General features: G+C 41.7%; 1 protein-coding gene across 3 annotated transcripts in view; it reads right to left on the bottom strand.

Moving 5' to 3' along the window:
• CNKSR2 (connector enhancer of kinase suppressor of Ras 2) overlaps positions 1-25186 on the bottom strand; it is a 548762-nt gene that overhangs the window by 255998 nt on the left and 267578 nt on the right. For 2 of the 3 annotated variants that reach the window (XM_075589347.1, XM_075589349.1), the window contains exons 10-11: positions 9457-9603; positions 8779-8823 (exon numbers count right to left, since the gene is read on the bottom strand). The exons of the other annotated variant lie outside the window; for it this stretch is intronic. In XM_075589347.1, the coding sequence (XP_075445462.1) occupies positions 8779-8823; positions 9457-9603 (192 nt within the window). The remainder of the gene's footprint in view (positions 1-8778; positions 8824-9456; positions 9604-25186) is intronic. 3 annotated transcript variants of the gene reach the window in all.

The raw sequence follows: 25186 nt of genomic DNA, 5'->3' as shown, positions 1-25186 counted from the left end.
TCTATAGGCTTGGCAAGTTCAGGGTCTGTTGCAGCCAATTAGTGAGTATCTTCGTATACATCTTTTAAATGATTTTAAGTAGACGGATAGGTCTGAAGGTATTGAGCTGTTCTTTCAATCCTTTATTGTGGATGAGGATAACTATGGCATTGCTTAGAGTTTTTTTCAAGGATGTTCTATACTTTTCTCAAGCTTCTATCAAGATTTCATTTGTAATTCCATCTTTTCCATGGGCCTTCCCATTTTTCATGGAACTTATTGCCTTTGCCTCTTCTTCTGGAAGGACTTATGCTACATCATTGGTGGCATCTTCTAACTTACAGTATCCTTTGCTGGATTATGCACGGTTTTATCTGTGTTTTTGTACAATTTCATGTACAGTAGAAGTCCTCAACCATGTTTGTGGTAAGTGCACAGTCTTTTATTGTGGATTCATTGTCTTGTTCGAGTTGGATGATTTGCATCTTCCCAATAATACTGTAAGTCACTACTTCGTCTTCTTGAAGTTTTTCTTACATCTTTACTTATACGCTTGAGGAACGTCTTGAACAGCTCTATATATTCAATTTTTGTTCTTGTGTTTCGGGATTGCTTAATTTATTGTCGTTTCCTCAGTATCTGCTTTGTCTCATTTAATATTTTTGTATACTGTTTTTTGCTAGCTATTTCTCTAGTTTTTTCTGCGCTTTCAACTACAATCTTAAGTTTTTCATAATTGTTTGTTGAAATGTCCCCATACATTTCGAGCAAACTAAATACAATTGTCAGCTCTAGTAGAAATTATGTCACTATTCTTGATGTTCACTGTTTTTATCTTTTTTTTTTTTAATCCTTATTTCTACCTTCACATTTAGATGTAATTTGCAGCAAAACAATCCGTGATCACTCCTTTGTTAAAATATATATACATATCTTTATTTTCTGGGACTAGTAATTGTAACTAAACCTCTAAAACAAAGTGCTAACAGTCCTATTATCTTTTACCATTTGAACTTGACAAAAGTAAGTTAAAATAATGCTTTTATAAGTGTGTACTAGATATTTAAATAATACAGCTGACAGTTCAAGGTTTAGATGATGTCTATAACATTATAATTTAACAGAGGTTATCAGGTTAACAACTATGCTATTCTGACTCTGAGTTTACTGAAAATACAGGCAATATTCACATTGTTTTAATTAATCATCCTCATAAAGGCCAACATTGTTCTCAGCACAAGGATCAATACCGTAAACAGACTAAGCAAATTCAAGTCCACACATTGTATAAGAGCCCCATATGCTCCATCAGTCACAGTCAATAACACAATCCCAGTCTCCCAAGCACACCGTCTAGGTATATTATTTCACTTCTCTCCCAATCATGTGGTTGCTACATCTTGACAATTTGTCCATCGCAACATTACCAAAACCCGACCTTTCCACATAGCACCCTCACGTCTTTAAAAAAATGTATTTTACTTTTGGCTTCCAAGTAAAACAGCACCCCCCCCCCTCACCCAACTTTCGCTAATCTGCATGACCCCATATTCAAATCACGACTGACAACTCTTCAGCAAAGCACTTGTCTTGTCTCACTTGCCTGAGGTCACCCCTTTCACTCCTGATGCACTTACTTGCCTCCTTCGATTCGTTCTATACTGCACTTCCACCTATAATTCCATTTAGATTGTAAGCTCTGTGGGGCAGGGACACCCTAACTTCCATTGTTTAACATACTTGTGAAAGTTGTATATTCTCTCTGTAGTCTTGCCAAGTCTGTAAATTGGCAATAAATATCTATATATACACATATAAATACATATATATATATATATATATATACACATCTAAAAAATAAAAAAGGGACAGCGCGGGCTCCATAGTGTAAATAGTATAAGGTTTTATTAAACATGTTAAAATTATGTCACTTAAAACAATTCTCTAGGACTTGCGCAATGGACATAAGTAACAGTCTCCTGTTTTGCGTCTGCATATATTATATGATTTATATATAAATATACACACACACACATATATATATACATATATATATATATATATAAATACACACACACACACACGCACATACACACACACACACACACACACACACACACACACACACACACACACACACACACACACATATACATATATAAATATATACACACACACACATATATATATATATATAAATATACACACACACACACATATATATATATATATAAATATACACACACACACACACACATATATATATATATATAAACACACACACACACACACACACACACACACACACACACACACATATATATAAATAATGGAAATATTACTGTATGCTCATTCGCATGTTTTAGACAGGTCTGTAACCCAGCCTTTCACCATTATCACCCAGCACACAGCACTTCCACTGCAGCAAGGAATTCTGGGCAATGACATGCAAATGAGCACACAGTGCCATCCTTTTGCTTCAAAACCATATAACATGGTATGCTGTAAGCTTCAGCTTGCTGCATTACACAGCTTTGAGCACAGCCTGGTTTAAGATGAATAGCCAGTAAACCCATCCACTTTTTTTACCCACCATAAATTAACTAAGTGTGTATATGTATATAAAAAAAACTACGGGATATATTTTAATTGGACTGCGCCTCCAAATGTTCAGCAATAATTATAAAATGTAAATGCCCATGACAAGAATTCTGTCTCAATTACAGAAAAAATAAACATATAGAAATGCTCATGGATAAATAAAAAATTTACCAGAAAATCAGTGTGATTGGATGAAAACAAGGACATATGCTAATGTCAAAAGATGTAGTGCTTCTGATATGCTTAATCTGGTGTGTGGATAAAAAGTGTATATATATATAACATATAAATATATATATATAAAACAAAATAATATGTCCAAGAGTGAAAAAAAAACATAGAAAATGTGTCCTATGTCACTGGGATGATGGCAGCCTTCTTCACAGGTACAGCTACTTCCCTTCACACGACATAAATTTTAAAAAAAAAGAAGAAGAAAAAGCGCTCGATCCTAGTGTAATATCATTGATAAAAAATAATAAGTCTTGAACATAGACAATTTAAAACTCACAAACATCCGACGTTTTAATGCGTGTTAGGAGAATACTCATACCCAAGCATGAACCATGAAGCTGATCCGCTTGTACTCCTCTGCTGAAATGGTTACGAGGTCACCTCCTCACGAGTCCTCCCAATAAGTGTTATCTCTTAGAGAGTCCTCCAGCAACACGAAGCAGGAACGCAGCGTTACGGTCAGGGAACTCCCAATCCTCAGGGTAGAATAGACACTCCTTCTGAGGCGTAGTGATTCCGAGTTGTAAGCTACGGTACACAGCTTCTCAGCAGCACACAGCCCTATGTGTTTCGTCAGTCAAGCTGAGTTCATCAGGGGATGGGTTCTAGTTGTGTGTACACATAGTAAAAAGTCCCAGAAACCAATCAGGAGAGACTAATTAAATCTCCACCTCTGTATGTTACTTTGTTTCTAGAATTAGCATAACTAATCTCACTAGATTACAGAGAATTATACAATAAATTAAAATATCTTAAACGAACACATTATTCATGACCAGGGAGGCTGCTAGGCGGTTCCCCTCTCCCCTGCCTCGTACCTACATATAACCCCTGGAATAACGACAGGAAACGGGAAATGGAGGTAAAATGGCCGCGGCTATTTATTTATACATAAAACTAAGAGGGGTAAATGCCACTCCCAGCTGCCCGCCATCCCGGCCTTAAGTAGGCCCTGTGTGCCTCCTCCCCTGGCCAGGGGAGGGGTGGGGGTGGGACAGCAAGGGGAAGGCCAGCCCCCCCCCTGGTCATAAGAACCCCCACTGCCACGGATACGTGAAGAATTGCACCTAAAGAAACATAATCCATGAAATTCAAGCAAATCAACCGCGATAAACACGTGTGCCTGGTGTGATTGGCTGCGTGAATGCCGTGTGGAATACAGCAGAGCACACAAAAACGGCTCTGTGAAATATTCGAATTAAGGCCGCTGCATCTGTATATTCTAAATAATTTGGTGAATATACAGATGCAGCCACCAGTATTAGAACACTTACCTGGGAGATTCTGGGGCAGTCTCACAGTAAATGCCTCAACAGTTCTGTGAGACTCTTAATGACCCATCGGATTTAATTTCATAAGTAAAATGTAGAATAGGTATATTCACATGAATGCTGTACAATACAGGACTGTCAGATTGTGGAATGCACGGCTAATTGATGGGCGTTGGCCCTGGTCTATTCTCTTGGTGAAAAATAAATATTATATTTAAAATTTAAATTGTTATTTTCAAAAAACATCACAAACATTTTGGGAATAAAATGTGAAAATTACAATTTTGAAGATTTAAAAATAAACAAATGATAAAGAAATTAAAAACTCTAAAAAAAAAACTTTAAAATTAAGTATCAAACATTGTAAAGGAAATAAAAATACAAATTTATATATAAACTAAGGTTTAAAGTATCTTTACTCTTCTACCTATTTTCACATATAGATGGCTAATGACTAAAAAGTTGGAATTTGTTCAATGAATATCAACAATGATCTAAAAGTTGGGACTGGTTAATTTATGACTCATTACAATGTATCTCTATATGTGTTTTCAACATAATAGTAGATTGACAATTTCAAGTAAATCTGGTTAGCCACCTTGGGACAGGTTTTCATTCAAGTATCAACTTCCACTTTGTTACATACTGTACTATATGTGGTATATAGGTAGCTACATTTAATGAACCCTTTTATGCTATTAAGTGTTAAATTAAATTAAAATCAAATGAATTGAAATTAATAGATCTCCACTGGCCTCTATATAAGCCTAATAATATAGAGGTTTTTCTTCCTCCATTTGTATCATATGGTGTTTGTATTGTATTGAATATATGGCGCACAATTGTGCAAAGAATGAATAATGTGTTCGTTTAAAATATTTTAGTTTATTGTATAATTCTCTGTAATCTAATGAGATTAGTTATGCTAATTCTAGAAACAAAGTAACATACACAGGTGGAGATGTTCCCCTGATCGGAACGCTGATTGGGAGTTCCCCTGACCAGAATGCTGCGTACCTGCTTCGGTTTGCCGGAGGACTCTCGAAGAGATAACACTTACTGGGAGGACTCGTGAGGAGGTGACATCGTAACCATTTGAGCAGAGGAGTACAAGCAGAGAAGTGGAGAAGCTTCATGGTTCATGTTGGAGTATGAGTATTCTCATAACACGCACTAAAACTTCGGATGTTTGTGAGTTTTAAATTGCCTATGTTCAAGACTATTTAATTTGTATCAATGATATTACACTAGGATCAGGTGCTTTTTCTTCTATATACTTAAAAAAAATGGAATAAATTCTTAATAAGAACTAATAACAACATTTGTTTTTTGACATAGTTTATTTATTATATTACTTTTATACTTTACTACAATTACTCCTTGCTACATAGTTACGTGTGTGTGTGTGTGTGTGTGTGTGTGTGTGTGTGTGTGTGTGTGTGTGTGTGTGTGTGTGTGTGTGTGTGTGTGTGTGTGTGTGTGTGTGTGTGTGTGTGTGTGTGTGTGTGTGTGTGTGTGTGTGTGTGTGTGTGTGTAAAAATGTAGGATGAACTCACTAATCTAGAAAAAAAGCCAGATGTGAATAATAGTTTCCTGAACCCCTTGAGCAGTGCCTGGATGCCCCCACTTCACAATTTCTAAAGCAGCAATCCCGCCTGGGATCTTACCTGATCCGCAGTCCCTCAATGTCCAGGTACCCTCATTCCCGCAATGTTATATATTGGAGCGGAGGTGTTCCCTACCTGTCTTCTGGGTTAGGGGCAATTACGATGTCTCCCGTGTGAAGCTTGAGAGTCAGATCTGGAAGAAAGCAGTATAGGTTATTTCGGTGTAGGTATAGGGCAGGTAAGATATATAGGGTAGATAAGATATCCAGCTGTCAGGGTTTAGCTGCCAAACTCCTCCCTTCCCTTCCTGGCCTCTCATTTCTCTCCATCCAGAGAGAGCAGCGTATCTGTGGCCGATGCTGTGCCGGTGTGATCCCCCTCCTCCCCCGTGTTTCTACCAATGACCATTTCTTCTTATTTGAATGCAATTCACACTTTTACTAATTAACTTTGCAAATAAACGTTAAATGTTTTTCATTTTTGAGTATACCAGTCAAAATAATCTACAAGTTTGAAGTTCACCTACAAGTTCATATTCTTTGTGCCAAAGAATATTCAGTGGACTTTCGTTTGTAGCTTTGAAGTAAATATTGCATCTTAGAATCTTTAATGCACATGCATTTTATGTGAAACGTCTATGTCTTTTGTCACAGAAATTGTAGTTGTTATGGTGCTGTTTTTAATTAAAAATCAAAACACAATTTCAGTGACAAAACGCAAAGCAGTTTCACTTAGAACGTGTGTGCACGGCACACACTGGTGTTTTAACTATTTGCACTTCTATATTTATACTAAATGTGAATTCCTCATGTTTGTGAATGTGTGAGTGACACTGTGTGAGTGTGTGATTGTGTGATTGTGTGGGTGTCTAGTCTGGTTGGTTGGGTGTGTGGGTGACTATTCTGGGTGGGTGTGTGGGTGACTACTCTGGGTGGGTGTGTGGGTGACTATTCTGGGTGGGTGTGTGGGTGACTATCCGGGGTGGGTGTGTGGGTGACTATTCTGGCTGGGTGGGTGACTGGGTGGGTGACTATTCTGGCTGGGTGGGTGACTGACTGGGTGGGTGGGTGACTGACTGGGTGGGTGACTGACTGGGTGCCTGACTGACTGGGTGGGTGGGTGACTGACTGACTGGGTGGGTGACTGACTGGATGGGTGACTGACTGGGTGGGTGACTGACTGACTGAGTGGGTGGGTGACTGACTGACTGGGTGGGTGACTGACTGACTGACTGGGTGGGTGACTGACTGACTGGGTGGGTGGGTGACTGGATGGGTGACTGACTGGGTGGGTGACTTGGATGACTGACTGGGTGGCTGACTGGGTGGGTGATTGACTGACTGGGTGACTGACTGACTGACTGGGTTGGTGACTGGGTGTGTGGGTGACTAACAGACTGTGTGGGTTGGTGGGTGGGTGACTGGATGGATGACGTGGTGGGTGACTGTGTGTTGACTGTGTGGTGGGTAACTATATTCATTGTGAAGGGACCATTCATTGGAAAGGGAGGAGGCCCACCTGTGCAGCAGAGAGTTCGGTGTGGTCCAGGCAGCTAATCATGATGTTGCGGTGTACTTCTGGGGTCCTGCACATGCGCGTGTCACCGGGCAAGCCAGGCACCGGTCACGTCAGTTCCTGTCCTCCGTGGCGTGGGACCTTCGAGCTCCAAGCATCTCGTCATGCGGGGGGCCATGGGAGGTTGTCAGGTCTCCCATGTCAGATCTGCAGAGTGACAGCGGGACAATGCTTCCCCTTCCACCGCATCCCGTGGAGTGCAGCAGACGGAACTCCGGAATGCGCGCCATGTGTCCTGGAGTTCCGTTGGCATGGTCAGGGAGTCCCTCTGCAGCTGCTCGAGCGGTGCGCACCCAGCTGAATAGGACTGCCCGCTCACTCTCAGCTGCCTCCTTGCTACACAGTGTCACATCTGCTCCGAAACTGCCTCCTTGACGCCACGTGACATCACGTAGCATCCAGTTGGCATGGCAGAACGGCGTTATTTGACGCCGAATGGCCATTTTCAATGCAGTTGGAGGAGAATGCAGGCTGAGAAGGAGGAAAATGCCGGTAGATGCTGCACCACACTGCCGCAGAACCCCGCCGAAACACCTCACCAGCGTGTAAAATGCACTCGCCCAAGGGGTGCGGGCGAGTGCATTTGTCGAGGCCTGTTTATATATGTATATATATAAAATATATATATATATAAATATACAGTGCTCATACGTACCATGCTCAACCATTCTTATCCTAATCTTATAATGTGTCTTCTTTTCAAAAAGAAAATATGTAATGCTTAAGCAATACCTAGGAAAACCATAATGTTATTACAAGTTAGCTAGAGCTAAATATCAATCTGGCAACAGTGGCAAGCAAGAGATAAGAATATGCTTTTTAGTCATCATTTAAAAGTGCGGATCTGAGCCAGTATCGACTGCCTACAGTATTATGGATATCCGATCACTCATCCCCCATATAGAACAGTACAGAATATCTGCAACAACTACAGAATGTAGAAACATACAAATCCCCAAGACTCAGCCTAACATCTTAATTTTATGGTTTACAAGCAAAAAAAAAAAAACCTTTTCCTTTTTCACACTGATTACGTTTCATTGCAAAATCCTCCAGGAGTGTTCTGGTGTTGGAGGAATAGTGATATACAGACATATTTTGCATGGCCTATTTAAACCACAGCAGTAATCACAGAAAATGTTATTATTATTATATTATTAAAATGTGAAATTATTGCTGTACTCGTTCTTTAGTTTATAAGCTAGTAACAAACCGCTAAAGAACATGTTGTCATTTTTGTTATTGAGATTTTCACAGTTAAGCTTCAAGGCTTCAATGAGAAATCTTAATTTATAAAAACAACTGCTAAAAATGGAATAGAAGTGGCAACATTGCAGACAGATTTGATTGCAAAACCAACATACTGTATGTTGCTATGTGGGTTCGGGGCATTGATTCATTTAATGGTGTGTTCTCCTCCCCCCCCCCCCAAAAAGGCAAAAAATAAAGAAAGCAAAATGAAATCACTTTTACACTCCACTACAAATCTAGTAACTTGAGGTTGTGCTTACTGATATACGTGTCCAGGAATATGTTTTCATTTCATCATCATACCACTAAAAAAATAAGATATGACACTCATTATCATTCAATTATGGGTTCAATAAAATATGCAGTAACTAGGATACTTCAGTCTTGTTAATAAGGCGAATGAACAATTGTTGGCTAGGGCTCATTATAAAATGGTCCTAAATCCCGTTTGTTATGGTGAACCTCAAGCAGCAGTACGTCAGAATTGAAGGAATGGCCAGACATTAACTGCATGATTTTGCAAACATATGGATCGTACTGTTTTTACGGTCCACGGGACACTATTGGCAAACACATACAATCTTATTTCCTATTTAGCATAACCAAGGCCGTTTCTTGCATTAGAACAGGAGTGGCAAACTCCAGTCCTCAAGGGCCGCCAACAGGTCAGGTTAGAAGGATATCCCTGCTTCAGCATAGGTGGCTCAGTCGTTGGCCTGACCCTGTTACCAGCCCTTGAGGACTGGAGTTAGACCCCTGCATTAGTGGTTACATTTGACAAAGACGAGCTGTGCTCAAGAGCACATTTCATTGCAGAAGTGACTTCCAAAGACATGAATTATTCGTGTGTATGCTGCTGAGATGAGGCACATTAAAGCATTGCAGAAATTGTCTATGGCTAAGATGATGGCGTATGACTTATAATTAAGCTTTATTACCTGCAGAGCAAGGGGCTTCCATCTCATATTTTTCAGTAATGCTGGTGCTGAGGTAAGCATGCTCTGAGGTCGCTTTTTCAAAGTTAAGATAACACCACTCGGGTCCTCTCGTAGGGCATTCACCAAATTTTTCAACTGCCAGCCCACCTGGTAACCAGCAAAATTATTACAGTAAAATTGAGGCATAGTATTCAGAATGTAATGAACCCCTTTTAAGAAGAAAGGGTAATATGTGGGTGACATGGATGGTTTCTGTATCCCCAGATCAAAATAAACAAAACTGTTGATTATGATTATAATCCATGCCATCATCAAAAAAAACGCATTTTGCGTTATATTACATGGTAAGCCCCTAGCAAAATGCTTTCATTCATGCAGAAAAATTTTTTTTCCAGCAATAGCTATTTGTGGGGAAATATGAACGAATCCTTTCAGAAATAGTGGTATCTAGAAACGCATTGGGTTTCAATTGTGTTTTGTACAGTAGGTACTCACAGCGCTGAAGAGGTTAAGGACATTTACTTAAGGGTATGGGCATTTAGGACATTTTGCAGTGCTAAACTGAGCAAGTCTGGTAGTTTATCAAACGGGTTCTGAGCTGTGGGGGGACAAAATACATGCTGAGACCTTTAATACGCCAGCATGTTTGGAACTACAGTGGTTTAGGGCTAATGCATTACAAGCTTTTAAACACAAGCTAAATGCATGGCAGCACTGCCTCTGTGGTTCCAATTGAAGTAATCTTAAGGACGGTAGCTCTGAAGGAGGCCACTCTATTCAGCTACAGAAACTAAAATAAGTGTGTTTAGCTCATTTACTCTACAACTTGTGTTCTTTGTTTAAAGCAGCAAGCATTCCTTTCCCAAACAGGTTGTAAACTAGGGACCCTCAAGAGCAGAATTTGGCTTTTTTTTCCCTCTCCAAATCTTTGTGACACCCTAGATCCAAAGTCTTTGTGTTACATTTATTTATTCCAAGTTGCAAAATTAAAATGGCTGGCAAGTTAGTTTTATCCCATCTAACCGGTAGGAAGCGGAAAGGTCTTTAAGACAATAATGACTGATGAATTTGCATCTTTTTGTTTTTTTCCCCCCCGATATAAATAGAAGGTAGCATCTCAGCAATTAGGGAGAATGACAAATCTCAGCACAGTTCATCACTAGGGACCACCTCACCCAGACTATGAACTTAAAAAAAAAATTAAACTGGGTGGATTATGTGTTTAAATCCAACCTAAGAAAAGAAAAACACAAAAAAAACTAAGGGGAGATTCTAAAGCTGAAGCAATCTTCTTGATATAGAATAAGCAATTCGTTGTTATATATTCGCCAATATTTGTGCTCTTCAATATCTCCCAGCTGCAAAACTGGAGCAACAAAAAAAAAATGCACCATATTTATTAAAGCAAAAAATTCCATTGTATCCTATAGGACATAACTCTAGTTAGCTAGTTTTGTAGTCCGGATACATACTGTACTCCCCCGTGATTAATTTTTGTTAGGAGCTGTTACATAAAGGAGATGAGGATTGACGCAGAGATTTCCATGCAACATCTTACACTTTATGGCAGACTTATAATATTTTAGAAAATTAACAAGGGTAAAGTAGCTTTAATTATTTTAGAGAGAGAAATAACAAATAATTAGTTAAACACAAAATTAAATATGTAGCCATTTAAGCAAGTAAATGTGATGATCAGACATGCAGTACATGCCATGTGAACAGCCAACGCATTTTGCATCGTTTTTGTCATGCTCTCCCCTACTCCAACCCATTCAATTAAAGCCCCCCGCCCCCCCAACAAAAAATACATTTAACCAACCATATAAAACAAACATACTCACTCTTCATGTTTAACTGGCATTTTAAATCTCACATTTACCATTAGTCTTTCCTTAACACATTTAAAATATGTCTATATAAAATGAACAGGATATTGTGACCAAAAATTATAGCGCCACCTGGTATTTGTCAGTGTGACGTAAACATATTAAAAACAAAACTTAAAGATGCATTTTGGATCCAAGCTTCACCACTCTGAAAATGAATTTGTTGCAATACAAAGTAATATTGGGAATAACACTTTCAAGCGCATGTACTGCAGGCCAGTTGGCGAGTATAGCTGTTGAGAGTACTGTAGGTCAGGGGGTCTCAACCCCAGTCCTCAAGACACCCCCCCTCCCCCACAGGTCAGGTTTTCAGATATCCCTGCTTCAGCCCAGGTGGCTCAATCAAACCTGTGCTGAAGCAGGCTCTTCAGCTGAACCGCTGATTGAGCCACCTCTATTTAAGGTTTGATATCCTGAAAACCAGACCTGTTGGGGGAGGGGGCTTAAGGACTGGAGTCGAGAACCCCTGCTCTGGGTGACTAAAAGATGTGGGTTTATTGAAACCCTTGCCAGCCATGTGATGAGGCCTAATTTAAATTTACTAGCAATGACCCTTCATCATCTCTTTCCTGTAAAATAATCCGAACAACAATTCTTCAACTGCAACACGAACTTGCAAAATAGTCATATAAAATGACTGTTAGGCGACATAAAAACACAGTTTTAAATAGAAAAGCACGGCAAAAATAGTCAAGTAATAACGAAATATAGTATTTTATATTTAGTGTTCGTATAGTTATTGACATTACACAGTCTACGTCGGTATGACCAGAACACGTCTTTTTCTCCTAATTTGTTATTTATTTTTTGTATGAGGATTTAAATTGTAACTTGCAAATAATTTTACAGCTCAGCTATGCCTGCGCACAATTTCACCGGAGGCCATTAAATGTACTGAAACGGTCATGGAGTTTTAAAAAAATACTTAACTACTCGATACGGACTTATTGATTGCATTTCATTTCGGTCAGTTTGGAAGCACGGTTACTTTACCTCCCTGTGGCAACAAATAAAGAATTTGGGGAAGAAAATACTTCATTGCTGACCAGATGTTACTATCCCCAGCTGATAAAATAGAAACAGGATTACGAACGTTACTATAATGACGAATCGATTACCTTTTTTCCCTTTTGCTTACAAAGTACAGCATGTAATGAAACACTTTAAACGTTGACTTGGAACTACAGTGATTTTGTGCAGAAATTGTACTGTGCAGAGTGGTACTATGCTGTATAACTATTAAACTCATACTGTAGTGCCGACGTGTATTCTGAAACAAATCTGGGGCAATCACCAACAAGACCCAGGTACATGCTGGGTACATGCTGCAACATTTCAGTGACATTTCTGCAGACAGACTAATGGCCCATCGGATTAACAGCGGGGGGACCCTGGCAGTCCCATTCAAACTGAATGGGACTGGCAGGGACCCCTGCTGTGTTAATCCGATGGGCCATTAGTCTCTGCAGGAATGTCACTGAAATGTTTGCAGCATGCACCCAGGATGTACCTGGATCTTGTTGGTGATAGCCCCAGATTTTCCAAGGAAAGTTTAATGCAAGTTTTAGAATACTCGTCGGCGCACCTGTATCTCTATGTGTTGTACTAATGGACCATTTGATGTATTAATTGCCCTCTAAACTACATCTTTACCAGTAACCCCTTTCTTTTTCTCTGCATCTTTCCCCGCACCAGATTTCTATGTTTTCATTAGCTATATATTGTGAAATGTTGCTGGATTACCTTTAAATACCTGTAACATATTGGGAATTGAGGGAATAATTGTTTGTTTCCATACTGCCGCTAATTCGCGTCTTGCGGCTGAAGATATGTGGCAGAGTTATTTATTTTCATGTCTCGTGAGGAGGTAATATGGTTTGTTTAAAAGAAATAACCAGGGATCCATTGGTAGGTCCAAACCGAAAAACCTTTGTGACCACATTTTGATTTCCAGCCAATAAGATGCTATGAGTGGGCATCCCCACCACATATTAAAAATAAAATCTGGCAGATTTGCTACATGGAAAAACTGGTTAGTCTTAATAACAACACCTACACAGAGTTTCAGAAGGTGTGGTTACCTTGGATTCTGAGTGAAAATCAACCAGAAATTAATACCCACTTAATTTTGTTATAATAACAAAACAAAAAAATTTGAAATTTATATTAAATGTGTGATAGAATATTTTAAGAAGTCTTGTTAGGTAAAATTGTAAATGAATGTGTACTTTCTTCCATCTCTATTTTTTGTACCCTTCCTTCTCCCCCATTTTTTATTTTCTTCATTCCCCCCCCTCCCTAAATTTTTTTAATAAAAATTAAGTTTAAAAAAAAAATACCTGTAACATGAAGATGTGCCCAAAACCGTTTTAAAGCAACATAGCTCATAACTTCATAGTCATTGGATTAAAAGTGATATTTTCCTTGGCTTGGTTACACTACATCTCTCTATAAAAAAAATTACAGATACTCTGCTCGAGCAAAGAGAACAACCACGGAAGAGAATCCTTGGTTTAGTATTCAACTGCTGCTCTGGCATTTTAATTTTGCTTTCCACTGAAATCAATAAAGCAGTGCAGGAGCCATAAGGTTGAACATGATCAATTACAAGGATTGCAAGGAACCTCAGTGTATATTTTATCATTATTTTTTGTGATTTAAAAAGTTACATCAGTTCGTAAAAAGGCAACAAGTAACTACATTCACTCGTAGGCAAGTCTGTTGATCAAGGTCAATATATGTGCATGGACATGAAGCATAAGGTGACACTGTGTGCTTATTTGCGTGTCATTACCCAGAATCCCTAGCTGCAGTGGAAGCACTATGCTTAGCCCAGGTTCCCAGTGGTCGCTGCGGCACACTACAGCGTGCGCGCAAAACACCACAGCACAGCCCTCTATGGGGCAGGCCCCAGTGGCAGTGTGTGTGGGTACGCAAAGCGCGATTACACATACGCTAGCAAAGAAGACAAGAATGTTGTCTTCCCGTGCCGTGACGCGATCAGATGGTCGCAAGGAAAAGGGCAGATATGCCCGGTCATGGCCCTGCCCCCAACCGCTCCCCTAGAGACCGCCGATCGCAGCTTTTATCTTTGCACGCGCCGCCAGGTTGGCAGGCGTGCATCAGTAAATACTGGGGCTGTAGCGTATGTGTATGTGTTAACAAGTGGCGTTTTTATAACTAACCTCCAGTTTCTTTTTGTACAGGATTGGAACGTGGGAGGCGAAGGTTCTTCAGAGTTGAACAGCGTTCTTTTGAGCTCTGGGGAAACCGGGTTCCCGGGACACTTGCTGGTAAAGTTACCAGTATTACTTAATGGGGATTTGCAAATGGCCACCAAATAGGAAGCAACAAATGATCATGTTGCCGCTTCCTATTACACCCGAGATTTGGCAGCCATTTTGTTTCCCCTGAGGGAGATAAGTCCAGCAACTTCACCAGCACATATCTCAGTGCACTGGGGGGGTCCCCAAAGCAGACAAATGTGGCAGTTGGCTCAGGGGGACCCCACGGTTTCAAACTTATAAACAAAATATGGTGGCTAAAAAAACATAAGTACTGTATTAAGAACTGCTCATTTAAAATCCTCCTCTTCAACTTTTATGACAAACGGAGCATCCCCTTGATACACTTGGAAATACATTTACTGTACTGTATGTCCTTTTTGGCAACATGTATCTATATTTGGAGCAAACATGGATATTTAGTGCATATCTTGCTTTGATAAGCAAGACAGACAATACTGACAAGTCAAATAAATATACTTGTGTAAACCGGTAATACCATCAGTGTCACCACGTAGAAGTGTAGGTTGGAGCCCTTCGGATACACGATAACTGCAGAAGTCAGATGCCACAGGTGCACTGCGGTCAGCGTATAAGCAATTGTAGAAAACAGGCGGCACTTTCACAGACTTTGTGACTAAAAGAAGACTACTCTAGGTCCATCATTTCAGTTCCTCAGTTGAACCTTTCTCTTGGTCCTCTATATATCATCTGCATTACCTATTGATGTTTTATATATTTATTGGATTATAGGGACAATTGGAGTTAAACCCCTTGGACATCTAGTGCTTGTACTGGTCTATATTTTCAGAATCTCCTGCGTACATCTGACCATAACAAAACTCCCTGCAGTACAGCTCTTCTGCACATAATTCTCAAAGCTTCCAGGTGGCAAAGAAAGTGGAGCTCGCATATGCTCCCTCTTTTGTTCATCTGACAAAACCATTACCAAATAGATTGTAAAACCAACATTATGCTTCACTGCCAGGGGAGAAATGTAGAGAATGCCAATGACCCAGTCAGTATCTCAGTGAATTTAAACTATGCATTGCTCTCCTATCACTTCGAGAAATGTCTTCTCTTGTGAATACAAATGTAGAGTTACCATCAGTATGTTATGCACCACGGAATTAGTGTTGCTAAGAAATGAACAATTGCACACTCTGGTAAGAGCATTAGGATCTTCATATAAATTCTTCATGCCGAGCTCATATACACTGATTTTTTTTTTTTTAATCAGTCAAGTAATTAATAATGATCATCTCCAGTGGATGTATAACACGTTGATGCTGTGAAAATCTTATAAAACAATGAGGTTGGTGGTGAAGATTGGAATAGAAATAGAAGAAACATAATTATATATATATATATATATATATATATATATATATATATATATATATATATATATATATATATGTATATATATACACACACACATATACATATATATTAACGCAGTTTACCAAATTGCTATTTAATTTGGAGACTAAGGTTTGCATGCTGTAAATCAGACCCTTAAACATATACTGTATGTTTCTTGATAGACCTCTAGTATTTATTTATTTATTTATAAAATATTTTACCAGGAAGTAATACATTGAGAGTTACCTCTCGTTTTCAATTATGTCCTGGGCACAGAGTTAAGACAAATAATACATGGTTACAAATACAGTTACATAAATGAACAGAGTATACATTATATACAAGACATAATAGGTATGGTATTAAAAACAAAATTATTTATCATGTGTATACTGTAATTTATTATTCCAACAGTCCTAATAGAATGTAGATACAACTGAATTGTCATGCGGAAGATATAATAATAGGTTAACTAGACTGGAACAGAGGTTAAAAGTAGTTACAGCATGTGCTTTGAATCCTAAATGTGTAAAACTGATTATAAACATTGCTTTGAATGGGTTAGTCAGTTCAAAACCATTGGTCCTTTGAGACCAATTATAAACGTATGAGGTTTAATACCCAAAACACACAGGCAGTCTCTTCGATTCGTATTTATGCTATTTAGTGAATCTGGGCCTTAGGCCCCTTCTCAATATGCTGTAAATCTGTCTTGTCCGTGTTTGGGAAGAGCTCAGCTTAAATATTCCTATGCAAGTGGAACTTCACAGCATACTGTATTAAAGGGGACAAACTTACTGAAATGTAAAAGTACTACAGATACCTAAAATAGAGATTGTATTGTATGTCTTATTTATATAGCACCAAAAGTGTACTCAGCGCTTCACAAAGAATACAGTACAGGGAATTATAATAATACATTAAGTGCAGCAAAATCAGACAATAGGAAAGGAAATCCTGCTCCGGAGAGCTTACAATCGAAGTCTGTGAGGGTTTTGATGCTCATGTATGAAAACCCTGTTCGTTTCCCCTAAAAAGAAATGAAAACCACTTAATTGTCTGTCCATAACAACTATTATCATATTTAAGACAAACATATGGCTGCTTTTGTTTCTTTTGAAGTTAAGAATGTTCTTTTAAGACTGCCAATCAGGTGTTTACCCAAACTCTAATCCATCCTGTCTACTGCCTACAGCAGTGTTTTTCAACCAGGGTTCCTAGGAATCGTAGGATTCCCCAGAAATCTCTAAAAGGTTTCCTGTCATTTTAAGGTAATTTTAAAATTGTATCAAATACAGAACAATTTACAATGCATCTGATCTCAGACGCGCTATTAGAGAGGGTTGGGGTTCCTTACAATGCATCTGATCTCAGACGCGCTATTAGAGAGGGCTGGGGTTCCTTACAATGCTTCTGATCTCAGACACGCTATTAGAGTGGGTTGGGGCTCCTTACAATGCATCTGACCTCAGATGCGCTATTAGAGAGGGTTGGGGTTCCTTACAATGCATCTGATCTCAGATGCGCTATTAGAGGGGATTGGGGTTCCTTACAATGCATCTGATCTCAGACACGCTATTAGAGAGGGTTGGGGTTCCTTACAATGCATCTGATCACAGACAGGCTATTAGAGAAGGTTGGGGTTCCTTACAATGCATCTGATCTCAGACGAGCTATCAGAGTGGGTTGGGGTTCCTTACAATGCATCTGATCTCAGACGCGCTATTAGAGAGGGTTGGGGTTCCTTACAATGCATCTGATCACAGACGCGCTATTAGAGAGGGTTGGGGTTCCTTATGTAGCCCCGGACCCCCGTTAACTCCGCTGTCACGGGCAGGGGCGAGTACCCAAGCGGCGAACCCCACGGCAATTCTGGAGGTTGGGGGCCGAGCAGGGAGCGCTCCGGTGGCTCCGTGGTGGCCCGACTGTACAGGGCACCGCCATGTTGTCTTTCGCGCAGTACAGCAACAGTTGCGGAGGTCCTCAGAGATCTCGCACATGCACAGTGGGGGCTCGCGGCGGCCATTACAAGCGTGCGAAGACACGGCCAATCAGAGGAGGCTATTAGCAAGGACTACAAGTCCCATGAGCCTCAGAAGCGCCCCACATGATGCCAGGGAGCCTATAGGGCTGCAGTATCTCCCTGCTCTGAGGGATTGACACATTTCGCGCGCAGAGCCCACGTTAGTCGGCGCCAGGAAAGTCTAGGGGAAGGAGATGAGGGTGCAGGGGTCAGTGGCCCTCTGCACTAGGCCAGCAGCCCCCTAGGCCCTAGTTAGCCCTGAGCCACTCAGTAGTATTGTGTTATTGCAGGGACAGGCCCTAGGTTAGGGACCCTGCCCCTTTTAGTGTCAGCAGTACAGTTAGGGACACAGCGGATGCTGCACTTACCATTCCAAGACTTGGGATCAGGCCTACTCCGCAGAGAGAGCGGAATCATACCCCGGTGGACAGCCCTGACTGAGCACCGCGCTGGTGGAACCGGACATCGCCCAGGAGGTCGTTGGATCCTTTTTGAAGATCCTTTGAACGACCAGGTGCAGCCGCATTAGGCATTAATTGTTAATTAAGTGCACCAACTACAGTGGTACAACTCACACATAGTGGCAGCGCTGACCACGGGACAAGGGTTATACTGTGGACACGGTGTGGGGGTACACAGTGGTGGACACGGGGTATACACTCCTAAGTGGGAGTGAATGACATTTGGGACTTTGGTACATGGTGTGGGGTTATCACCCATGGGGAGTAGTGTTACAGAGTGACACAGTTATTGTTGCTGATGCATGTGAGTAAACATAAAGTAAACGGTTATACGTATACTCCTGTGTATGTGGTTACTATATGCGGGTCCTGTGTGGGGTACATTCTACACTCCTAAAATCCTACATAGGTCGAGGTGCTGTAAGAAAGATCGTTCCAGAGGATTCACCCCAGGTTCCCATCAACGGAGGCTCAGGCCTCCTGTGAACCTGCAGGTATACGCACCACACCTGGTAACATATAGGTTCCCCCTCACATGCACTATATCTGCGATTGGGGTAGGGGGAATACCCGTTACACTTACAATGCATCTGATCTCAGACGAGCTATTAGAGAGGGTTGGGGTTCCTTACAATGCATCTGATCTCAGACGCGCTATTAGAGAGGGTTGGGGTTCCTTATGTAGCCCCGGACCCGCGCTGTTAGAAAAGGGTTGGTTTTCCTCAGAATTTCACATAGGGTTCCATAACCAACAAAAGGTTGGAAACCACTGGTCTAAAGGGCCAATACAAATGAGCACAAACTTACTGTATAACACAAAAAGGTAAAAGCTCAAGGAAGCCCATTCCATTAAATTAGCATACCCCTATAAATAATAATACAGTTTCCTACATGTGTCTTCCACAGATCAATTCATCGGAAACAGAACTGACGGCAATAGTTCATTAACTCGGTGGACTAGTGTCAACCCTACGTCTGACTGCATGATACTGTATGGGAGAAGATCACACTACACATCATCCTCACACACCCACCTGTTATCATTCATCTGGGTGCCATTAACTGTTTTATTAGTAACTCTAGTCAAGAGTAAAGAGTTCACAGCAAGAAAAACAAGTAGGGAGAATGAACCCAGTCTAATAATATATGCTTGAAGAAAACATAGGTTATAAATTAGTTTACAATGAGTAGGACCAAGATTGATCAAATGTAATCCAAATACAGACACGTTTTTTTAAAAATGTGTGTACAAAGTAATAGAAAGTCACCTGAGAAAATAAAACAGTTTCTGCCACTTCCAATTGTGTGTGTGTTGCAGTGGATGTAAGATTAGATTTTAAATTATTTATTTCACAAGAAAGACTGCATTACAAAAAAATCATGTGTTATGTATATAGAAAAAAAAGCCTTTTTGATGTGTTAATAAAAAGCACAAATGAAAAAAACCTGTAAAAAAAAAAAAAATCGAATTGTGCATTGTATCCTGCGTTTTTATTAAATGAAATATGAGAATATGAAAGTAAGGCAAAGTGGATACCTCTTGTTTTGCATGTCTTAAAGGAAAAGTGCCCCAAAAATGTATGGTACAAACATCTTCCAAAAGTAGCTCATGGCTTTTTTACAGGCTGTCAAATTCCTCAAAGTGCAGGTCTCCTCTAGCACAGAGGTACAAAGTGGAGCTCTACTCACAAGTTCATACTGCAATTCTCCATTTATTGTAACAGCCAAGAACAGAGGAGGAACCATGTTTCAGGTCCCATTTGGACCTTTCATCCGGTCTTTTTCACAGGCTGTTCTATGTGCCCCTTGATAGTCAGATTCCAGTTGCCACTGCCCACAAATATTTAGTAATGTACTAAACACTTCATATATACTGTATATATACAGTACTCCATGTATACAAGGACCCAGCATGTTAAGGTAGAATGTTAAGACGTCACATAGGGATCGTCATTAGCATGTATTTTTGCATTTACTGCAACACTAATACTGTATATTGGTAAAAATGTTTAATATGGAATACATTCAATCCATAGAGAAAATATGTGTTCCCTTCGACCCATACAGATCTAATACCGAATTATATGGCTGCAGAAGGGGGCACATTAATTTCTGTCTGGTGAAATGCACAGTTTTTATAGATGAAGTTATATATAGTGTACTGTATAGGTTTCTTCTCGTCAATTTCAATGCGTGTTACCAAGAATAACCAACTTTTTTCCCACAACTTGAATTAAAATCAGGAAATTTCCGTCATGGCTGTGCCCCCCTCACCCCCCCCCCCCATTTTTGCCACACCCCGTGCCTCCCTCGGCTCCCTACAGACCGCACCTGTTAGCTGTGCAAGGCAGGATGCCAGGCGCACATTCAGAAGTCAACACTGGGTCCGTAGCCTTACTCCATATGCTGTGCAGAAATCTTTTCTATGCTAGAAAATACTTTAGTCATATTCATTTCAATGAAGATGACCTATGTTCTACAACTGTGAGGCCTGTGCATTTACCTTCAAACATCAAAAGTCAGATTGTCAGCAACCTTTTTAATACATGTAGAGAGAGACTGGAAAAATGTCAGTATTCAGAAATGACCTCGGCAAGCCTTTAAAATACTTGTTCATTTTCCAAATAATTGTATTTAACCAACAGTGCTTCACCAAATGCTCTTTTAATGTCAGTAATAACTCAATTATCTAACCTCTAAAATAATTAAGAAAAAAACCTTTAAAAAAAATAGTGGTATCAGCAATAATTCCAAAACTAATTGAGGAATCCCATACAGCACAACACTCCAAAGTTGTTGGTTTGAAGTTCACTTGCATGTTGACAAAAATCAAATCTTGTGACTGTGAAACAGGTTTATTCTACGTCTATTGGTTTTAATATGTAAGACATATTTTTTGTGTGCTACAAACTTAATTAGTACTGGAGCACAGAATGCTTCTTTTAACAAAATGTGTTTTCTGCAGAGCTACTGTACCACACTAGTCATTCTTTCCTTACTGAAAGATTATGTCATAATGACCTCACCCTTCAAGTCCCATAAAGGACTATTGTCAAATCTCATTCGGAGAATGATTAGCTGGAGCCAATAACTTTGTAACAAATGAGAATATGTTAATTAGTGCTTAGAACTGTTTATAGCAAAGAAAGGTTTATAACATAGTAACATTACAAGCCACAGTGCTTTTTAAAAAAAAAAAAAATTCGTTGTCTTATTGTATTCATCATTGTCAATGTCAAGTACATTAAATTATACTAGCTTCAAGATTAAGCAGAAAACAGATGATTTAAGTGTATAAGTGTAGCCTTTGTTCATAAAACCTACAAGAAGTATTTGGAAAACTATACTTCAAATGCAATGCTGATCAGTCTTGCAACAAAATGTAAAAAAAAAAATGGAACCAAAGATTTTATTTTTCTGGACCTATTTCATATTATCAGACTAATTAGAATTCTTATCCCTAACTCCTACACAGAAAGAGGAAGCAACCCCTTTAGAGTGCAGTGGTGGCAATATTTTAGTTAAAGCTACAATCAAACCAAGATCAGCATTGCTCTAAACACATCAAATGAGAGAGTGGCTAATTGCAAGACTGGTTCTACAATTTTCCATGTAAACAAGTATCAGAAAGTCTACTGTTCTCTAAACTATTGTACTGTACTTCTTCAGTATTGCCACTGTATCCGGGACAGGAAATAGCAGAATCTCCTCGTCTCATCCTTACTGTTTACAGACTCGCCTTCCCATGTGAAGGCAACATCATTCTTTAGTGCGCTCTGTACCATCTTTTTTGTTATGTACAAGCAACTGAATTCAATTTTAGAATGTTGAGCAGCATCACAGCTATATCTGAGTCACCTTCGATGTGACCTCTCTACACACTGTCACTGTGCATCAACTGGGGCTGACACCAGTACAACACTTTTTGAATCAATGCCCATTTTCACCTGCACAGAGCACTTTTTATTTTAGACCCTACCGTATTTGTGTTTTCTACCCCCAGACCTGCGAAACAGCACGTTTGGAGACAGAAAGCCATTTCGTCACAATATTGTGATATACAAAATAGACCCAGATCTTGTTGTTATATGGAATGGCACTACCAATTCCTTCTTTTCACCAAACCATATTCATGTTCTTGATATACTTTTATATATGGACTTGGATTTAAGAGTCCATATGGATGTTTATCGCAAACCTAAATCAAAATACACTTTTTGACGTGGCATTAGATATTAGTATGTGACATATATGCCAGGTTTGAAAGGGTTAAGAAAGATGACGAGTGCGCTGTGAGAGAAGGGGATGGGGGAGGGTGGAGGGGGGGAAATGAGGAGTGTGTGTTGAATAAAATGGTGAGCCTGATGTGTGAGGGTAAATGTGGAGTGTGTAAGAAGAGAGTGGGCAAGTGTGTTGGGTGTGTGTTGGGTGTGTGCTTGTAAAAAGGAGGGTGACAGTGTGTCTATGCATGCATGTGAGAAGGGGATGGGTGAGGGCTAAAGAACAGGGTTACCCCGAGATTTAAAAAAGGCATTCTGAATTTACACCCCTAAAACACTCATTTTTGTAATATGAGTTATTGAAGTGAAACTTCTTTCGTGGCACCTAGTCCTGGTAGAACAAAACTGGATAGATGGGGGGCGAAATGTGAAACGGAAGTGACGTCACGTAATGGACGCCACTCCGCTCACACGTCCCCTGTCACATACAGCGGCGGCAGCGATAGCCGCTGGCGCCGCTCCTAATCACCGCCGCACCCCCACACACACCCCCACCCCCACCCCCCACCTCCACCCGGCTGCTGACATACGCGGCGGCGATAGCCGCCGCCGCTACTAACGGCCCGCCTAACTGTTCCACGACCGCTGCTATGCCGCGCATACGCAGTTGTGATGGCGCCGCTGACGGACGCCACACATGCGCAGAAGCGGCTGGCAGTGGCGTCGTTCAACCCACACGCTCCTCACGCCCATTGTCAGCGGCGACATTCAGCCCTTCACTGCCGCGGGCGTTCGCGGGCCCCTTGCGCCCGCAGGAAGCGGTGGCACATGGCGCAAACCCGGGCGCAACCCGCGTGGCACAGGGCCTCGGTCACTCATGCGCAGATCGCGTGCGGGGTGTGTGTGTGCAGATTGCGTGCGGGGTGTGTGTGTGCAGATTGCGTGCGGGGTGTGTGTGTGTGTGTGTGTGTGCGTGTGTGCGCGCGAGCTCAGAATTTGCGTAAGGGGGGGAGAGGTGGTGCGCAATGTTACACCCCGCCCCTGGCTGCAGCTGGACACATACACACTGACTGCACCCCCCACACACTGACTCACCCCCCCACACACTGACTGACCCACCCACCCCCCCCCCCCACACACTGACTACCCCCCCACACACTGACTCACCCCCCCACACACTGACTGACCCACCCACACCCCCCCACACACTGACTGACCCACCCACACACCCCCACATACTGACTGACCCCCCCACACACTGACTGACCCACCCATCCACTGACTGACCCACCCACACCCCCACACCTCCCGCACACTGACTGACCCACCCACACCCCCCCGCACACTGACTGACCCCCCCACAACCCCCCGCACACTGACTCACCCCCCCACACACTGACTGACCCACCCACACCCCCCACACACTGACTGACCCACCCACACCCCTCCACACACTGACTGACCCACCCACACCCCCACGCACACTGACTGACCCACCCACACCCCCCCACACACTGACTGACCCACCCACACCCCCACGCACACTGACTGACCCACCCACACCACCACGCTCACTGATTGACCCACCCACACACCCCCACACACTGACTGACCCCCCCACACCCCCCCACACACTGACTGACCCCCCCACACCCCCCACACACTGACTGACCCACCCACACACTGACTGACCCACCCACACCCCCACGCACACTGACTGACCCCCCGCACACTGACTGACCCACCCACACACCCCCGCACACTGACTGACCCACCCACACCCCCCCGCACACTGACTGACCCCCCCACCCCCCCTACGCACACTGACTCACCCCCCCACACCCCCCCGCACACTGACTCACCCCCCCACACCCCCCACACACTGACTGACCCACCCACACACCCCCACACACTGACTGACCCACCCCCACCCCCACGCACACTGACTGACCCACCCACACCCCCACGCACACTGACTGACCCACCCACACCCCCACGCACACTGACTGACCCACACCCACACCTCCACCCCCACCCACACACCCCCACACCTTCACCCCACCCACACCCACACACCCCCACACAAACACCCCCCCCACACACACACACACACACACACACACACACTGACTCACATAAACACACACTGACCCACCCTGACTGACACACACACGCACTGACTGACACACACACACACACACACACACACACACACACACACACACACACACACACACACACACACACACACACACACACACACACACACACACACACACTGACTCCCATATACACACTGACTGACACACATACACCCACACTGACTGACACACATACATACACACACACTGACTGACACACATACACACTGACTGACACACATACACACACACACACACACACACACACACTGACTGACACACATACATACACACACACACACACACACTGACTGACACACATACACACACATACACACACACACACA

The sequence above is a fragment of the Ascaphus truei genome, chromosome 3, assembly GCF_040206685.1.
Source record: "Ascaphus truei isolate aAscTru1 chromosome 3, aAscTru1.hap1, whole genome shotgun sequence".
Lineage (NCBI taxonomy): Eukaryota > Metazoa > Chordata > Amphibia > Anura > Ascaphidae > Ascaphus > Ascaphus truei.
The sequence above is the reverse complement of the archived record's forward strand: the minus strand, read 5'-3'. Positions and strand labels throughout refer to the sequence as shown.